This window comes from Taudactylus pleione, unplaced genomic scaffold (assembly GCF_031769625.1).
Source record: "Taudactylus pleione unplaced genomic scaffold, aTauple2 ptg000305l, whole genome shotgun sequence".
NCBI classification, from domain to species: domain Eukaryota; kingdom Metazoa; phylum Chordata; class Amphibia; order Anura; family Myobatrachidae; genus Taudactylus; species Taudactylus pleione.
Window position 1 is genome coordinate 3,592,771 of NW_028284706.1, and position 17,845 is coordinate 3,610,615.

At 46.8% G+C, this 17,845-nt stretch overlaps 1 protein-coding gene across 1 annotated transcript in view; it reads left to right on the top strand.

The window, feature by feature from the left end:
• Window positions 1-17,845, top strand: part of CRYBG2 (crystallin beta-gamma domain containing 2) — a 250,499-nt gene that overhangs the window by 159,112 nt on the left and 73,542 nt on the right. The window contains exon 2 of the mRNA XM_088442079.1: window positions 7,794-7,887. Coding sequence (XP_088298205.1) covers window positions 7,794-7,887 — 94 coding nt within the window. The remainder of the gene's footprint in view (window positions 1-7,793; window positions 7,888-17,845) is intronic.

The window sequence follows — 17,845 nt, forward strand, 5'->3', positions numbered from 1 at the left end:
GGAGGCAAGATGTCATCCTCATCCTCCTCATCCACCGATTCCTCACCCTCTTCAGTGTGTACATCCTCATCCTCACAAAGTATTAACTCGTCCCCACTTGAATCCACCACCACAGGTCCCTCTGTACGTTCTGGAGGCTGGTCTCCCTGGAAGAGCTGATAATTCATTTTGATGAACATCATCTTCTCCACATTCTGTGGAAGCAACCTCCTACGCCTTTCGCTGACAAGGTTCCCGGCTGCACTAAACACTCTTTCGGAGTACACACTGGAGGGGGGGCAACTCAGGTAAAATAGAGCCAGTTTGTACAGGGGCCTCCAAATTGCCTCTTTTTCCTGCCAGTACAGGTATGGACTGTCTGACATGCCTACTTGGATGCTGTCACCGATGTAATCCTCCACCATTCTGTCAATGGTGACAGTATCATATGCAGTGACAGTAGACATGTCAGAAATTGTTGCCAGGTCCTTCAGTCCGGACCAGATGTCCAAACTTGGTCCTGCCTGCCCTGCATCACCGCCAGTGGGTTGCTTAGGATACCTAAGTTTTTTCCTGGCAGCCCCAGTTGCGGGAGAAAATGAAGAAGGAGCCGTTGACGTGTCACGTTCCGCTTCAGCTGACAGTGTGTTCACCAGCAGGTCTTTGCACCTCTGCAGGCTTGTGTCGGCCGGAAAGAGAGACACCACATAGGCTTTAAACCTAGGATCGAGCACGGTGGCCAAAATGTAGTGGTCTGATTTCAACAGATTGACCACCCTGGAATCCTGGCAAAGCGAATGAAGGGCTTCATCCACAAGTCCCACATGCCGAGCGGAATCGCTCCGTCTTAGCTCCTCCTTCACTTTCTCCAGCTGCTTCTGCAAAAGCCTGATGAGGGGAATGACCTGACTCAAGCTGGCAGTGTCTGAACTGACTTCACGTGTGGCAAGTTCGAAGGGCTGAAGAACCTTGCACAACACGGAAATCATTCTCCACTGCGCTTGAGTCAGGTGCATACCCCCTCCTTTGCCTATGTCATAGGTGGATGTATAGGCTTGTATGGCCTTTTGCTGCTCCTCCATCCTCTGAAGCATATAGAGGGTTGAGTTCCACCGCGTCACAACCTCTTGCTTCAGGTGATGGCGGGGCAGGTTCAAGAGAGTTTGCTGGCGCTCCAGTCTTCGGCACGCAGTCGCTGAATGGCGAAAGTGGCCAGAAATTTTTCGGGCCACCCAAAGCGTCTCCTGCACGCCCCTGTCGCTTTTCAGAAAATTCTGCACCACCAAGTTTATTGTGTGAGCAAAACATGGGACGTGCTGGAATTTGCCCAGATGTAATGCCCGCACAATATTGGTGGCGTTGTCAGATATCACAAATCCCCAGGAGAGTCTAAGTGGGGTAAGCCACTGGGCGATGATTTCCCTCAGTTTCTCTAAGAGGTTGTCGGCGGTGTGCCTCTTACTGAAACCGGTGATACACAGCGTAGCCTGCCTTGTAACGAGCTGGCGTTTCTGAGATGCTGCTACTGGTGACGCTGCTGCTGTTGCTGCGTAAGGTGATACATCTACCCAGTGGGCTGTCACAGTCATATAGTCCTTAGTCTGCCCTGTTCCACTTGTCCACATGTCCGTGGTTAAGTGGACATTGTGTACAACGGCATTTTTCAGGACACTGAGGACACTTTTTCTGACGTTTCTGTACAGTCTCGGTATCGCCTGCCTAGTGAAGTGGAATCTAGACGGGATTTGGAACCGGGGACACACTACCTCCATCAATTGTCTAAATCCCACTGCACTAATGGCGGATACCGGACGCACGTCTAACACCAACATAGCAGTCAAGGCCTCAGTTATACGTTTTGCTTCAGGATGACTGCTGTCGTACTTCATCCTCCTCGCTAAGGACTGTTGGAGGGTCAATTGTTTAGTAAAAGTAGTGGTGTTCCTACTTCCTCTCTGGGATGATGAACGACTCCCAGCAGCAGCAGCAACAGCAGCAGCGGCAGCAGTAGGCGTAGCAATGCAGGATCCTCCGGAGGAATCCCGGATAGGAGAGTCAGTCATGCCAGTGATATGGCCTGCAGGACTACTTCCGATCCTGACTAAGGAGGAAATTGACGAGGAGGGAGTTGACGGTGTGGTTTGCAGGCGCTTGGATACAACAGGACAACGGGATTTAGGTGTCCCTGGACTGCTTACGGTCTGAGCCAAAGTTTCTGAACTTGACAGTAACTTTTTATGAACGCGCTGCAGGTGCCGTATAAGGGAGGATGTTCCTAGGTGGTTGACGTCCCTACCCCTACTTATTTCACCTTTACATATGGTACATATGGCAAGACAGTTGTTGTCCGGATTTGGATAGAAATATTGCCAGACCAAAGAGGTGGAATGTTTGGTCTTCTGCCCAGGCATGACCGTGATGGGCTTTTTCATCCCACGGACAACAACTGTCTCCCCCGGAGCCTGATTTAAACAAACCACATCACCATCAGAATCCTCCTCGCCAACTTCCTCCTCAGCGCCAGCTACACCAGTATCCTCATCCTGTTGTACTTCAACAGTGACATCTTCAATTTGCATATCAGCAAGTGGACTGTGGGTGCTCCTTTCAGCACTTGCAGGGGGCGTGCAAATGGTGGAAAGAGCCACCTCTTCCCGTCCAGTGCTGGGAAGGTCAGGCATCGCAACCACCACCACACTTGGACTCTCCTTGGGGATTTGTGATATCTTCTTAGAAAGCACAGTTCTTCGCTGTGCTTTTGCCAGCTTAACTCTTTTGATTTTTTTAGTGGGAGGAGTGCTTCCATCGTCATGTGAAGCTGAACCACTAGTCATGAACATACTAGGGATCGACCTTAGCCGTTGCTTGCCACTCCGTGTCGTAAATGGCATATTGGCAAGTTTACGTTTCTCTTCAGCTGATTTAAATGTCTTTTTCAAGGTCATTTTCCTGAACTTTGCCATTTGGGATTGTATGTGCCCTCTACTATGACATTGGGCATCGGCCTTGGCAGACGACGTTGATGGCATGTTATCGTCTATGTCATGACTAGTGGCAGCAGCTTCAGCACTAGGAGGAAGTGGTTCTTGATCTTTCTCTATTTTATTTTTATCGGAGAAAGTTTGGTCCTCCATTTATGTTATATCGATTTGATATATACGTGCGGCTAAACACAGAAAATAATTTTTTTTTTGGTTTGGACTGGAGTGTACTTTGTGGGTTACAGCACCCTTTAACGGTCAAGCCAGCCGGCCCTTTACTTATGACACAGGCGCACTCTTGGCACTACTTTGTTGATGCACGTGCGGCTACTGCGCACACAATTCACAAACACAGAAAATAATTTTTTTTTGGTTTGGACTGGAGTGTACTTTCGGGGGTTACAGCACCCTTTAACGGTCAAGCCAGCCGGCCCTTTACTTATGACACAGGCGCACGCTTGGCACTACTTTGTTGATGCACGTGCGGCTACTGCGCACACAATTCACAAACACAGAAAATAATTTTTTTTTAGGTTTGGACTGGAGTGTACTTTCGGGGGTTACAGCACCCTTAACGGTCAAGCCAGCCGGCCCTTTACTTATGACACAGGCGCACGCTTGGCACTACTTTGTTGATGCACGTGCGGCTACTGCGCACACAATTCACAAACACAGAAAATAATTTTTTTTTTGGTTTGGACTGGAGTGTACTTTCGGGGGTTACAGCACCCTTTAACGGTCAAGCCAGCCGGCCCTTTACTTATGACACAGGCGCACGCTTGGCACTACTTTGTTGATGCACGTGCGGCTACTGCGCACACAATTCACAAACACAGAAAATAATTTTTTTTTGGTTTGGACTGGAGTGTACTTTCGGGGGTTACAGCACCCTTAACGGTCAAGCCAGCCGGCCCTTTACTTATGACACAGGCGCACGCTTGGCACTACTTTGTTGATGCACGTGCGGCTACTGCGCACACAATTCACAAACACAGAAAATAATTTTTTTTTGGGTTTGGACTGGAGTGTACTTTCGGGGGTTACAGCACCCTTAACGGTCAAGCCAGCCGGCCCTTTACTTATGACACAGGCGCACGTTTGGCACTACTTTGTTGATGCACGTGCGGCTACTGCGCACACAATTCACAAACACAGAAAATAATTTTTTTTTTGGTTTGGACTGGAGTGTACTTTCGGGGGTTACAGCACCCTTAATGGTCAAGCCAGCCGGCCCTTTACTTATGACACAGGCGCACGTTTGGCACTACTTTGTTGATGCACGTGCGGCTACTGCGCACACAATTCACAAACACAGAAAATAATTTTTTTTTTGGTTTGGACTGGAGTGTACTTTCGGGGGTTACAGCACCCTTAACGATCAAGCCAGCCGGCCCTTTACTTATGACACAGGCGCACGCTTGGCACTACTTTGTTGATGCACGTGCGGCTACTGCGCACACAATTCACAAACACAGAAAATAATTTTTTTTTGGTTTGGACTGGAGTGTACTTTCGGGGGTTACAGCACCCTTTAACGGTCAAGCCAGCCGGCCCTTTACTTATGACACAGGCGCACGCTTGGCACTACTTTGTTGATGCACGTGCGGCTACTGCGCACACAATTCACAAACACAGAAAATATATTATTTTTTTAGCACTTGGGGGGAGCACCCCTGATGGACAGAGCACCCCCTGGACAACACTACAGCACCCCTTTAGGACTGGGACACTGCACAGGACTTTGGAGTGGACACAGCCCCTATGGAGAACTGACTGCACAACACAGTCCAGCCAGCCCCTATGGACTTTGAAGTAGTGGACACAGCCCCTATTAACAACAGCAGCACAGCACAACACAGCCAGCCCCTATGGACTTTGAAGTAGTGGACAACAGCAGCACTACACTACACTACACTACACAGCCCTAACTCCCACCCTCCCTCTTCACTGTCCACAGCCGAGTGAGAAAATGGCGCCGACGCGGGTACCTTATATAGGATCCAAAACCCGCGAGACTCGGAAGGCGGGATGATGACGTTTTGCCTCGATTTCAGATCCGAGTCAGGCGGGAAAAGTCGAGCCTGACTCGGATCGGACTCGGATCGGGGGGGCTCGGGGGGGTTCGGATTTCAGAAATCCGAACCCGCTCACCCCTAGAAATTATATATAAACAAATATAATGCAGTTTTTTAGGAGAATATTGGCTAGAGTGCCAGAAGTACGACATGAATAGTGTCTTGATGATACTGTCTCCCTTTTCTAGTGGCCTGCCCCTGTTACCACCCACAAACGGCCTCTCCTGTCACTCACTCTGCTGGGCTGTCTATGCTCGGCGAGTGTACGCTTCCCGATTGCTCAGACTAGTTCACGCACGTGCACTGCTATGCATACGCATGCATATAATGCGAAACATCGGCTACGAGCGAACGCTTCCTAGCGAGCGGGTCTGAATCAGGTCCTGAGTCAGATGTAGAAACTGGAACAGAGGAACTAACATAGAACTAAGCAGGAAACTTCTGTCTCCTACCATGTCACTCATATACAGCACTAAGATGGTTGCAGTAACATGTTCAGAAACACATGAGACTGACAGTCGGCACATGATTTTATAATTTATTTTTTAATATTAACCTACACCCACCATCTGAGAGGCATGGAGTTGTTACTTTTGTGCTGGGAGCATCTCTCTTTTTTTTTTTTTTTTTCTTATGGGGCAATTCCTTTTAGGGAATACAGCCCCATGCTGATAAGCCTAAGGCTGGATGGTACAATGGCAGTGAGACAACCATGCTAGGCTATGAGAACTAAAGCTGGTTTCCCTGGTGTGGGGAGCATCAGACAGTGTAACCACGATGATACAATCCACAGTGAATTACCTCATTAAGCCCCGTGATTGGACCCAAGAATCTGGTCTACTTTATCTGGAGTCTGAGAAACTTTTACGAAATTTATGAGTCTCTTGGACATTTTGTGAGAGTAGACAACCAGCAAACCTCCCAACATTTATAAATTGAAAATTGTGGCCTAATGTCTGAAAAGAGGGCATGACCTCATGAGGAAGGGGGCACTTCTCTGTTTCATCACTCTGGGGGCGTACCCAGCACTCCCGGAGATGCTGGGCTGGCCCCAGACTTCCCCGTATATTGAACAGGTGCTGTACATATGCGCTCAGTATCTTTTCTCACGCTACTACGCTCCCCCAATGTTTCACACCTCTGGGACACTGCGGCCCATGGGTGGGATGTCGGGACCCACGGGTATCACAAGGGTCCTCTACTATTTTGGTGTCACCCCCTCGGATGGTGTCACCGAGCAGCCACACTCAGTGAGAGGCGGGGAGAGGCTGTTGGCTGTCCAGCAGCTGCTGCTGCACTGAGCCGGGCTTACTCAGTGGAGCAGCACAGCAACTACTGGGCAGCCTCTAGCCTCTCCTCTGCCCTGTGAGTGCTGAGGATGGGGGGCGTGATGCAAGAGTGTCAAACATGAGTGGGCATGGCTTTGCATTATAAAGCCACACCCCCTTCATGTTCTCGCGCCTCTGGTGCACGAGAACATGGATCCCGGACCGACCACCGCACCGGGTCCAATTCAGGTAAGTGATGCCACTGGCGGGACAGTCATTGAAAAATTCGACTGTCCTGTTGAAAGTGGAACAGTTGGGATGTATGACCCCGGGCCAGACTGGACATCTGCACTTTTGTCAAATGAAAGCCTGGCCAAGCAGCTCCACCTTCCAGCTCTCTGCTGGACTGACATTCAGAGAAACGGGGCCGTGCCACAAGCCCACGCTCTCATGACTTGGGACACACCCTGTGAGTCGTGGTCACACTCCTTGAGTCATGACAACATCCCTGTGAGCATGGCCACACCACTTGTTCAAGCATGTGCACTGTAAAGCAGTGACGTGCGGTGAGGTCAATGGCTGGGGAGGCACATGTATAAACACACTATTTTTATATCAAAACTCTGGAGCATGACAGGGAGTTTGCTAGTGTAGGGAGTATGACAGGGGAGGCTCTGCCTCCCCTGTGCACGGCACTGCTGAAAAGAGGGATGCCGGGGACCGTATCACAGCCCCAGTCCTTCCCTTGAGTCAACTATGGAGATGCAAACTGAGACATATGCATCTTATTCCACATGCACAGTACAAAATAAAGTATTTTGTGCTTTTCAGTTGAACATACAGTATATCCAATTACTTTATAAATGAGTCCCAGTGAGTCTAATATTTATTTAATATATGAATTTAAAGAATGGGGAGTAAAGTTGTCAATCAGTATAGAAACATATGACCTTTGTTATATAAATATTTAAATATGCTGATTAAAGGCTATATTTTCTCCTGTAAAAAGTACTTTTATTGGAAGTCAAAAACAAGATATGTCCACAACATCCCATCTGAAGATACTATTATATTAGTTATACTAAGTCCAGTGGATTCATAAATCTGATTTGTAGGACTTATCTGTTCTAGCATAGGAGAGGTGTGTGTAGTTATGGCAAGTGGTTGGATAGACAGATATAATGATTAATGGTATAGCCGATATGTTCTTATGACCAGGTTAATATTAGCGATAGATGAATTCCGAAGATGTTATATTCATTAGAAATGTATCAGTTATTTCCTTCTAAAATCCACACCTAGCTTGTAAATAAGACATCAAACTGGAAGAATGCTAATTAATCTGTGCCTCATTCTGTTATCATCAGTTGAAAGAACCTTTTGCAAAGTAATCACCAAGATAGATCAGGCCCTGGATATGGAATTTGATGATACAGATATGCGTGTTGAGACAATGTTCTAATTTTTATGTATTCTATTGTGTTATAAAGGAATGAAGCACAAGATGGAGCGCAGAGTCTGCCTCGGCTCAGGCATCTCAATTCGGAAGATTCTGTTCTGAGGAGAGCTTCAAGAGATACAAAGGTCAGCTATGTGGCAGCCGGTATAAGCAATGTGTCACCAAAAATCCCTATGAAGAGATTATTTTATCCTGACACTTCCTAATACAATGTAATTATCATACTGTGGCAGTGAGTCATGGCAGATTCCAGCCTTCTGAGCTACGACACGCTTCCCAGCCCATATACTGTAATTCCTGACTTAGCAGAAACCAGTCTTAGCTGATGAGTCCTGTCGTCTGTGTTTTCTGCTGTTGTTCAATGATATTTGGGTCACCAATATAACATTTACTACCGGATTACATTCGCACGTGGCTGTATGATACACATCACCAAGCCTCAGGCTTACATTACAGTAATTATTATTTAATTATAGTCATTTATGTATATTTAATTTATATAGACTCTATATTTTGTATCTTAAATTAACTAAGTACCTGGGTGAATAATAAGACTGTAATAACAGCGAGCAAGCAAGATTCACTTAATGTGAAGAGTGATGTCAATAATGGCCCCATGCACGCGAAAGATGTAATAATAATGGCTAATATCGCTGAGGAATTCTGCACGGAACCTACAGATCTTACATTAAAGTTGTGGGTCTTGCCTATTCCCCTCCTTTTAAAACAGTAATGACAATCTGATTCACCTCAAGCGCCACATAATGTATATACCACTAATCATCAAAAGGGCCGACTAACCTTAATCTCATTTAACCAATTAAGAAGACACCAACCTGTAATAACAAATCAGCAGGCATTTTAATGTAAGATAAACAAGTGTTACAAGGTATAACAAAACAAATCTGACATTGAATGAGACTTCTGTTTAACCACATTTTCCAGGAGCTATTGTAAGTTAGCTGTAACGCTGGAAGAGGCAAACCACAATCCTTCACGGAGGTTTCTATTCATCAACTTTTTAAATGTATTGATTTTATGAGCCTCATTATATAGAATGTCTGTTTCACATATGTAAGCAGAACACAAATATAGACAACATATAGACATGCCAAAAATGCTTCCTTTGATTTATTGAAGTAAGCAGGAATTACACAGCTCTTTCCTGTGGAAGAAGGAGGGAGACCACATGGTGCAGTTTTCGCGTTGTACCTCCTCCCTTGACCTTAAATGTGTAGTAATGGTACATGACTTCTTATGCTGTGCAGATGGGGTCATGTGATTTGTAATTTGCTTAATGCAAAGAAATAACATCAAATTCAGTATTGTTTATGCAGTGCCGAAAGTGGACCTAGAGACGTGGTGGAATTCCCCCCTCCCCGTCCTTGGCTCTTTTTCAATAAAGGGATGGCAAAATGGAGCGTGGTCTCGAAAGAAAGGGGCATGGTCACACAAATTACGCCACACAGTAGCACAATCTTATTCACATTACATCGCACATAGTGCCCCTGATTCACATTACACCACATAGTACTGTCCCTTATTCATGTTATGACACACAATAGTGCCTCTTTTACACAATGCCCACATTAGTGCCCCTTTTACACAATGCCCACATTAGTGCCCCTTATACACAATGCCCACAGTAGTAGTTAATACACATAATGCCAATATGCATTATGCCCACAGTAGTAGTGCCCCTTATACAATTCCCACAGTAGTAGTGCCCCTTACACATAATGCCCACAGCAGTAGTGCCCCTTATGCAATGCCCTCTGATGTGGTGCCCCTTATGCAGTGCCCCCAGTAGTAGTGCTCCCAGTAGTATTGCCCCCAGTAGTATTGCCCCCTGTAGTAGTGCCCTTTGTAGTAGTGTCCCCAGTAGTATTGCCCCCAGTAGTATTGCCCCTTGTAGTAGTGTCCCCAGTAGTAGTGCCCCCAGTAGTAGTGCGCCCTGTAGTAGTGCCCTCAGTAGTAATGCCCCCTGTACTAATGTCCCCTCTAGTAGTGTCCCCAGTAATAATGCCCCCATTAGTAATGCCCCCAGTAGTTATGCCTTCTGTAGTAATTCCATCAATAGTAATGCCCCTATTAGTAGTGCCCCCTGTAGTAGTGCCCCTTACACAAAAAAAATACAATAAAAAATACAAATACAAACACAATACTTACTTTAAGCTCCGCTCCTGCGTCCGCTGCTGTCCGGTCCAGTCGGTCCTCGGAACTATGGGAGAGACATCATGATGTTGTGACATCTCTCCTATAGAGCCCAATGCAGCAACCGTAAGCCAAGCCAGGTGCCCACAGGTAACAAAATCTCAGCAAATGGAGCCTTCCTGTGGCGCGGGGTGACTGGCTGGGTAAGGTGGGCTGCAGTAGGCGAAACTGGTTCCGCCTCCAAATGGAACTGACGGAACACAGTTCCGCCCCACCTTAACCCCTGGTTTTATGCTTTATAAACAAGTGAACTTCATCCAATGCCCCAGCAATATAAAGCTATAGCAACCATCTAATCTAATAATGCTCTAGGGGAGTCTGTCGAAGAAGGACGAAATTGTCTAGGAGTCCAAATCATTTCTTTTAAGGGGAACTGAGGAAACAAAGCTCTCTTCAGATCAACCCAAGGTTTCGAGTTTTCAGGTAGCGCCCAGTCGCTAATCTGTACTAATCTGGACTACTAAGCATGCGTGATGATAGGCTAAGAGATCCGGGATATCTAGGCCGCCTTGGTGTCTGTGACGCGGTAAACAACTGTAAGCTATTTGTGGAGTTATACCTTTCCAAATATATTGTAGAATAAGTCTATGTATTTGAGCTATGTAGCGTTGTTGTACCAAGTAAGGTATTGTGCGGAACAGATACATTAACTTGGGTAGAACCATCATCTTCAACGCTGCCAATCTACCCAGCCAGGAGACTTCAAAGCTAATCTATCTCTTTAAAAGATTAGCCATTTGTATTATAATGGGAGAAAAATTAATCTCGGAAAATTTAGAGACATTATTTGGAATATGGATACCAAGGTATAAAAGGGATTCTTTCTTCCATTGATATTTATACATATTTTGAAGATATGTAAGTGTCTTCTGAGATAGATGGAAGGGTAATGCCTCTGTCTTGGTGGTATTTCATTTGTAGAAAGATGCATTGCTGTATCTATCCATAACCTCATGTAAGACAGGCAAAGAAGTCTCCAGGCTGGTAACAAGTAATAAAACATTGTCAGCAAATAAACATAGTTTGTGTGACATGGAAGCTACATTAATTCCTGGGAAACATGACATTTCTCGGATAGAAGTGGCAAAAGGCTCGATGGCTAGCACATACATTAATGGCGAAAGGGGGCAAACCTGTCTTGTACCGTTGGAGATAGTAAACGGAAAGGATAAGAAACCATTGCGCAATACTTTGACAGTGGGGTTACTATATAGAGCTGATATAGAAGAGAGTATTGCTCCCTGAAATCCAAAATTCATTAAGGTAGATTTAAGAATTTCCCAATGTAGGCGATCAAACGCCTTTTTGGCGTCTAATGAAATCAAAAGGGCTTCCCTTTTCCTTTTAACTAGCATTTCAGCCAAATCAAAAACCCTGCGGGTATTGTCCGATGCTTGACGTCCTCTAACAAAACCACCTGGTCTGGATGTATGAGCTGAGGAATCAATGGGGAGAGGCGACTGGTAATTAGTTTAGAAAAAATCTTTACATCAGAATTAAGGAGGGCAATTGGTCTGTAATTCTGACAGAGAGGGGTCTTTCCCAGGCTTAGGGATAGTGGGGGTCATTCAGACCCGCTCGCGAGCGCAGGACACCCGCAAGCAAGTCGGTGCCAAATTGCGCATGCGCACGATGGAGGGAGCTCCGTCGTGCGCATGCGCGAGACGCGAATAACGACGGCCAAGCCGTCGTTATGGGTCTCGCACCAAAGGGGGAGTGCTGTCGATGGTGAGTGACAGCACGCCCCCTTTGGTGGGCGTGCCGGGGGCGTGGCTGCCAGACGGAGGCGTTCCCATGGGAACGCCTACCGTCTGAGTCCGGCCCCACTGACATCGGTCGTGATGTCAGTGGGAGTGGTTTTGGCTCTGATAGAGCCAAAATCACTCCAGGGCTTGCGGTCACCGAGACCGTACCGCAGGGTCTCGTCGCAAGCCCGATGGTCGCGATGGTCTTGACCATCGCGACCATCATCATGGACGCTCGCTATAGCTGTGGGTGGTAACCCACAGCTATGCAAGCGTCCATGAGGCCGCTCCAAGTTGAGGGAGGAGGGCCCTGATTAAGAGCGAGCGCTCTGGTCAGAGCGTCCGGCTCTGAATCAGGCCCTGTGCTTCTAACATCTCAGTAAGAGACCCTTGTTCAGTAGCTGAATTAAAGAGAGTAGTAAGAACCGGGGCAACCTCAAGTGAGAAATGTTTATAAAAAGAGTTGGAAAATCCATCTGGGCCAGGTGCTTTACCTAAAGGGAGGGCCTTAATGACATCCACAATCTCTCTCTCCAACCAAGGGGCATTAAGAAACTCCAACTCGTCATTCGTCAATATAGGTAAATGTAATTTTTCCAAAAAAGAGGAGATAAGGTTATGTGTGGGTTGGGGAGTATTAGGATCGTTATGTAAATTATATAATTTTTCGTAATATTTTGCAAATGCGCCTGCGATGGGAGAGGGATTGAGCAATCTCTGTCTGTCTGGCGTATTGATGGCTTTTATTCTATTTCTTGTTTGGCATAGACATAATTTACGCGCTAAAAATTTGCCCGCTTTGTTACCTAGGGTATAAAATTTCTGTTGTAGTTTAGACAGGGTGCCTTTCATACATTCCATGAACAATTTTTGGAGTTTATTTCTAATGGATACCAACTCTCTTTTAAGAAGACGAGATGGAAGAGCACGATTTAAAGATTCTACCTGCGCCAGGCAGGTTTCCAGGTCAGTCTGTTGTTGTAGGTATTTTTTACGTAGTCTAGAACCTGTCTGAATGGCCACTCCCCTTAGGACTGCCTTTAGAGCACACCAATACATGGTTATTGACGTGTCTTCTGGGGAATTAGTAGACTTATAAGTTGACAAGGAATCCAGTAGAGCAGTGGTTGCTTCAGGTGAGTGCAACAGATACTCAGGAAATCTCCATTGTCTAGGGGGAAGCTGAGATCTATCCGAGAATAGGAATTATGTACATGCGAGAAATATGTAAAATCTCTAACCCTTGGGGAATAAATTTGCGTATAGATCAAACTCCTTCAATAGATTGCGCAACGAAGAGGATGTGTCTGGGCCAGATCTGGAGGTGCCCACTGCATTGGACTTGACCATTTTAATATCTGGTACTAGATTGAAATCACCCATGATCACTAAACTACCCCTTTGAGCTTTTCAAAGGGCCTCTAACATCTTTTTTAGAAAAGGAATTTGTCTCGTGTTAGGGGCATAAATGGAATCTAAGTCATTTCTCTATCATCTAGTTTCCCAACTAATATCAAATATCTGCCATTTCTGTCTGCGATCTTGCAGCATAGTTCAAATCGTAACGAGCAATAAAATAAAATAGCTACTCCATTGCGCTTAAAGGGACCATTAGCATAATAGGTTACTGGGTATCTAGCATCACCGATCACCGTAGGTGCCAGTGAAGAGAAATGTGTCTCCTGTAGAGCCACCACCTTCGCCTTTTCTCTATGAAAAGTAGCCAGTGCCAAATGCCTCTTGTTAGGAGAATTGAGCCCATGAGTATTTAGTGACTGACATTTAACCATTTGTAGTTAGAGAGGGCCACACTTTTACATAGAACATATATAGTAGCATATCTAGATTCCTAGAGATTGACCAACCGGGAAAGAACAAAAAAAAAAAACAACAAAAAAACACTAAGGAGAACATACATTAAAAGGGAATGAACTGAATTAGCCCAAAAATCGGGGCTAGAATGTTTGCTGCAAGGAAAAAATGGCGGCAAAACAAAAAACATCGGGGAAAGTGGCCCAGCATGAAAGCCACCCACCCATGCAGCTGCTTAGATACTATAGAAATAAATTAACAGAGCTGGGATGTGAGCAGAATATCAATTATACATAACTCAGGAATCCCAGCTTATATAACCTTACAATAATCACTACATCTTAAAATTTAAATAATCATATAGTTTAGAAAAAAATATTTCTTGGGATTGAGAATCATCCCTGCCGACTAGTGAACTATGACACTGGGAGCCTCATATAATCATGTAAGCAAAAAAACAATTACACCAGCATCAAAAAATAAAAATATAAAATATAAACAGTAATTATAATATAAAATTCACCTGAACATTTCTATTAGGCAGTATAGATAACCAATAGATGAAATATTAAACTTACATAATGCAAATATTAGGAGAAATGCAACAGACCTAAAAAGGTACTAAAATCTATCAACACTTCCTGTGGTTATAGGTATATCCCATTCTGCCAGCAGTTTAACACCAGCCTCCACTGAAGAAATAACATACGAATAGGATTCGTAATGAACTAGCAGCTTAACCGAGAATCCCCAACGGTAAGGAATCTCGTAATCTCGAAGTGCTGCCGTGATAGTATGAAACAAACGTCTCTTGGCCAATGTGTGGGCCGATAGATCCGGAAATATCTGTAGACCTCCCAGGGTGTCAGCTGCTTCTCCTTGTCTGGCAGCTTTCGGAATCTGTTCTTTAATATGGAAGAAGTGGATTCTCATCAGCGTGTCTCTAGGGAAATTATTGGTACTCACTCTTGGATTAGGCAGACGATGAACTCTGTCTATAAGTAAGTCTTGTACAGAAGCCGATGGTAAGAGTTTTTGGAATAATTTGGTCACATATTCTTGTAACTCTGCAGGAGCGACTGAATCAGGGATGCCGTGTATTTTGACATTGTTTCGTCTCGATCTGCCCTCTAGATCAGCCATTTTATCGCGGATGTTTGATACTTCAGTTTGCAGCTCAGCATGAGCAGTAAGCAGGTCATTATGGAGGAAACTAGTTCGCCCATCTTTCCCTCCAAGTGATGCGTACGGCCACCCAGGCTCATAAGCTCTGTTCTGAGCGATTGCTCTGAGGATTCTACTTCAGCGAGGATATCTGTGCAAAATGCTGCAAACATCGATTGAGTAGTTAGAGGAGCTGAGGTATCTAAGTCCAGTCTTAAGTCAGCCGGTGACGTGAGTCCCTTAGAGAGTAAAGCAACAGGCGTCTGGGCGGAATTCAGCGATGCAGAAATAGATGATTTCTGTTTATTCGAGGATGAGTTAGGGAATTGTACAGGAGATGGTAATCGCTGTATTTTCCCTCCACGTTTAGGCGGCATTATAATTCCGGATCTACTAATAGAAAACGTTAAAGAAAGGGACAGGAGATATTTGGCACCTGGTAGTGATGTGATAAACAGTCTTGTAAGATTACTGCATGGGTGAGGGTGTCTTCATCCCTAAAAGGCAAGCATGCTGTTGGAGAGCGTTATAGCTCCAAAGACAGGTTCCTGCAGAACTGACACTATAGTATCATAGTATAGAGAAGGAATCTTCCTCAGGTGGTCATAAGCTCTAGATAAATAAAGAGTATGAACTGTAGTAGATTAATTATCAATGCTCCAGAGACAAAAAAACATATATAGCTCATGTACTGTATGAGAGGGAGCAGCCTTTGTGCAGGGAAAGAGCTGTTGCACAATAATGGTTTTAGCTGTACAGGGCTAGGGCTGGAGCTCTCACCAGGGGTTAAAAGAAAAGATCCCAAGGCCTCTGATGGCAATCTGTGAGGGACAGGGCACCTTTATGTTGAGCCTCCGTGTTTCTGCAGCACTGTACTGGATCCCAGTGTGCAGGGATCTCTGTCTCCCATCGAAGATGGCGGCCAGATGGGAACGGCGCAAAAACATGATCCCCAGGCACCCGGAGCTGTCCCCTGCATTAGCGGCGGGATCTCGCTGCAAGTAGGTGCTGGGAAGGTGACGACCAGCAGCCTTGCAGTTTAGGTGGGGACCGGCGATCGTGCGGGCACCTCCGTGCAACGCAGCGATGGAGGTCCCACACTCCAGCCCGCGGCTATCGGAGGAGAGTAGGCCTGAGGTCTCAGGGTCTCCCAAGCGAGCCGTCCTCCGCCAGAGCAGCCACACGGGGAGTACGAGCGAGGTGTTTGAGAGGGAGGCAAGCACCCCAGGGGTGAAAACAGGGGGAGGAAGCTCCCCTAATTTACCGCCTGGAGCTGTGGGTCAACGTAGCTGAGGTAAGGCACATCTACCCACAGAGCCGTCCAGGCCACGCCTCGAGCCCGGCGCCTATCTTAATCCGGACACTGGAAGACAGTCAGATGCCTGTCCGAACGAGGTAAGTCCGGCACTTAATTGCGGGGGGGTATTGGGTTTAGGGACTCCCAGGGGGACTTAGGGTTAGGTACTCCCACGGGGAGGGTTAGTGTTAGGCTAGGGTAAGGGGGGAGGGGAGAAGTTAGGGTTAGGTACCCCCGGGAGGGAATCGGTATGATTTAATTGCATCCGGCGGTTAGAATCCAGACAGCGTCTGCCTGACATGAGTGAAAATCCCGATCGACCCCAGGTAAGTATTTACTAAACTAACCTCCCCCCCTAACCCTCCTTAGGGGTACCTAACCCTAACCTTCACCCCAGTGCCTAATCCTAATCCCCCCTCTAAGTGCCTAAACCTAACCTCCCGTTCCCCACCGCCTTAACCTAAGTTCCCCGGGGGGGTGCCTAATCCTAAATCCCCCCGGGAGGTGCCTAACCCTAACCCTCCCTCCCCCTAGCCTAACCCTAACCTAAGTCCCCCTCGGGAGCCCTAAACCTAGCCCTCCCCCCCGCGCGTCTGTCCGCGCTCGGCGCCCAGCATCACTTCTATCGGGATGCCGGGCGCCGGTCTCCCGGCGTCGATAAAATGACAGGCATATAAATGTAGACGCCTGTCATTTAACCCTCGCCGGGATAAAGCAGTCGGGAAGGTGGCCATCGGGATTACGCCTGCCGGCTTCCCGACTGCATACACCTGGGAGGGTTAGGTTTAGGGTGCGGGAAGGGGGGGTTGGGTTTAGGCACCACCGGGGGTGGCATAGGGATAGGCACCACCCCGGGCATTTTAGGGTTAGGCACCACTAAAGGAGGGTTAGGGGGGGAGAGGGGAGGCTTAGGGTACTTAACATCGCAAGTCGGCATTTTGTCCTGTCCGGCTTTTCCTGTTGAACCGTATTTTTTACCCATTCCCTTATTATATATTCCCTTACATTGTATAATCTGCATTTATCTGAAAACAGCTTACTGCTTATTGGCTGCTGTGTTTTTTTGTGCAGATTTTCACTTTTCAGGAACATTAGTATAGAACCCTTAGTCATTGATGAAAAACACTTCCAGGGACAAATCTTTAAAAATTGTGTATCTCCCTATAATTCATGAGCTGTTGTTAATTACTGAGGAAATACCTGCTGGCTGGCTGTGAAGTTCCCGTACAATCTACACACTATTTTATACAAACATACAACAGGTCGTATACATGATAGTACAAAAAGACAAAGATAGGTAAGTCTTTCTGGAGCTGGGATTAGCTGGCAAATTTTAGCCTGGGGGCAAGTAAGAATCACTGGCCCAGAAGCAGTGGTTTGGTTACGCAGGCTTGCCTACCCTCCCGATTTGGCCAGGAGCCTCCTGAATATCGGGTGCCGCTCCCGGCCCCCCAGAAAGGCAGGCAAGCCTCCCGACATTCCCCAACCCCCCCCCCCGACCTCCCCCCAGATTACACTAGAAATCCCCGCAGTGGGGGGGCCGGTAACGTGATTCGCGCTGAATCGTGTGATCGTGGTCCCGCCCCCTGCTTCACAGTGCCAAAACAACGTGTTACAGCTGTCCGGACATGCCCCTTGCTGTTAGCCGACAATCAGCTCCCTCCTGGAAGGAGTGAGCTGATTGTCGGAAAGTATGTGTTTACGCAGGCCCGGATTTCCCACAAGGCAACTTAGGTGCTCGCCTAGGGCCCCGCGAGTCCCAAGGGGCCCGTGGATGGGCCCCTTTTGACTCGCGGGGCCCTAGACGGACCCCATTTCCCCAAGAAATCTGGCTTGTCAAAATGATCCCAG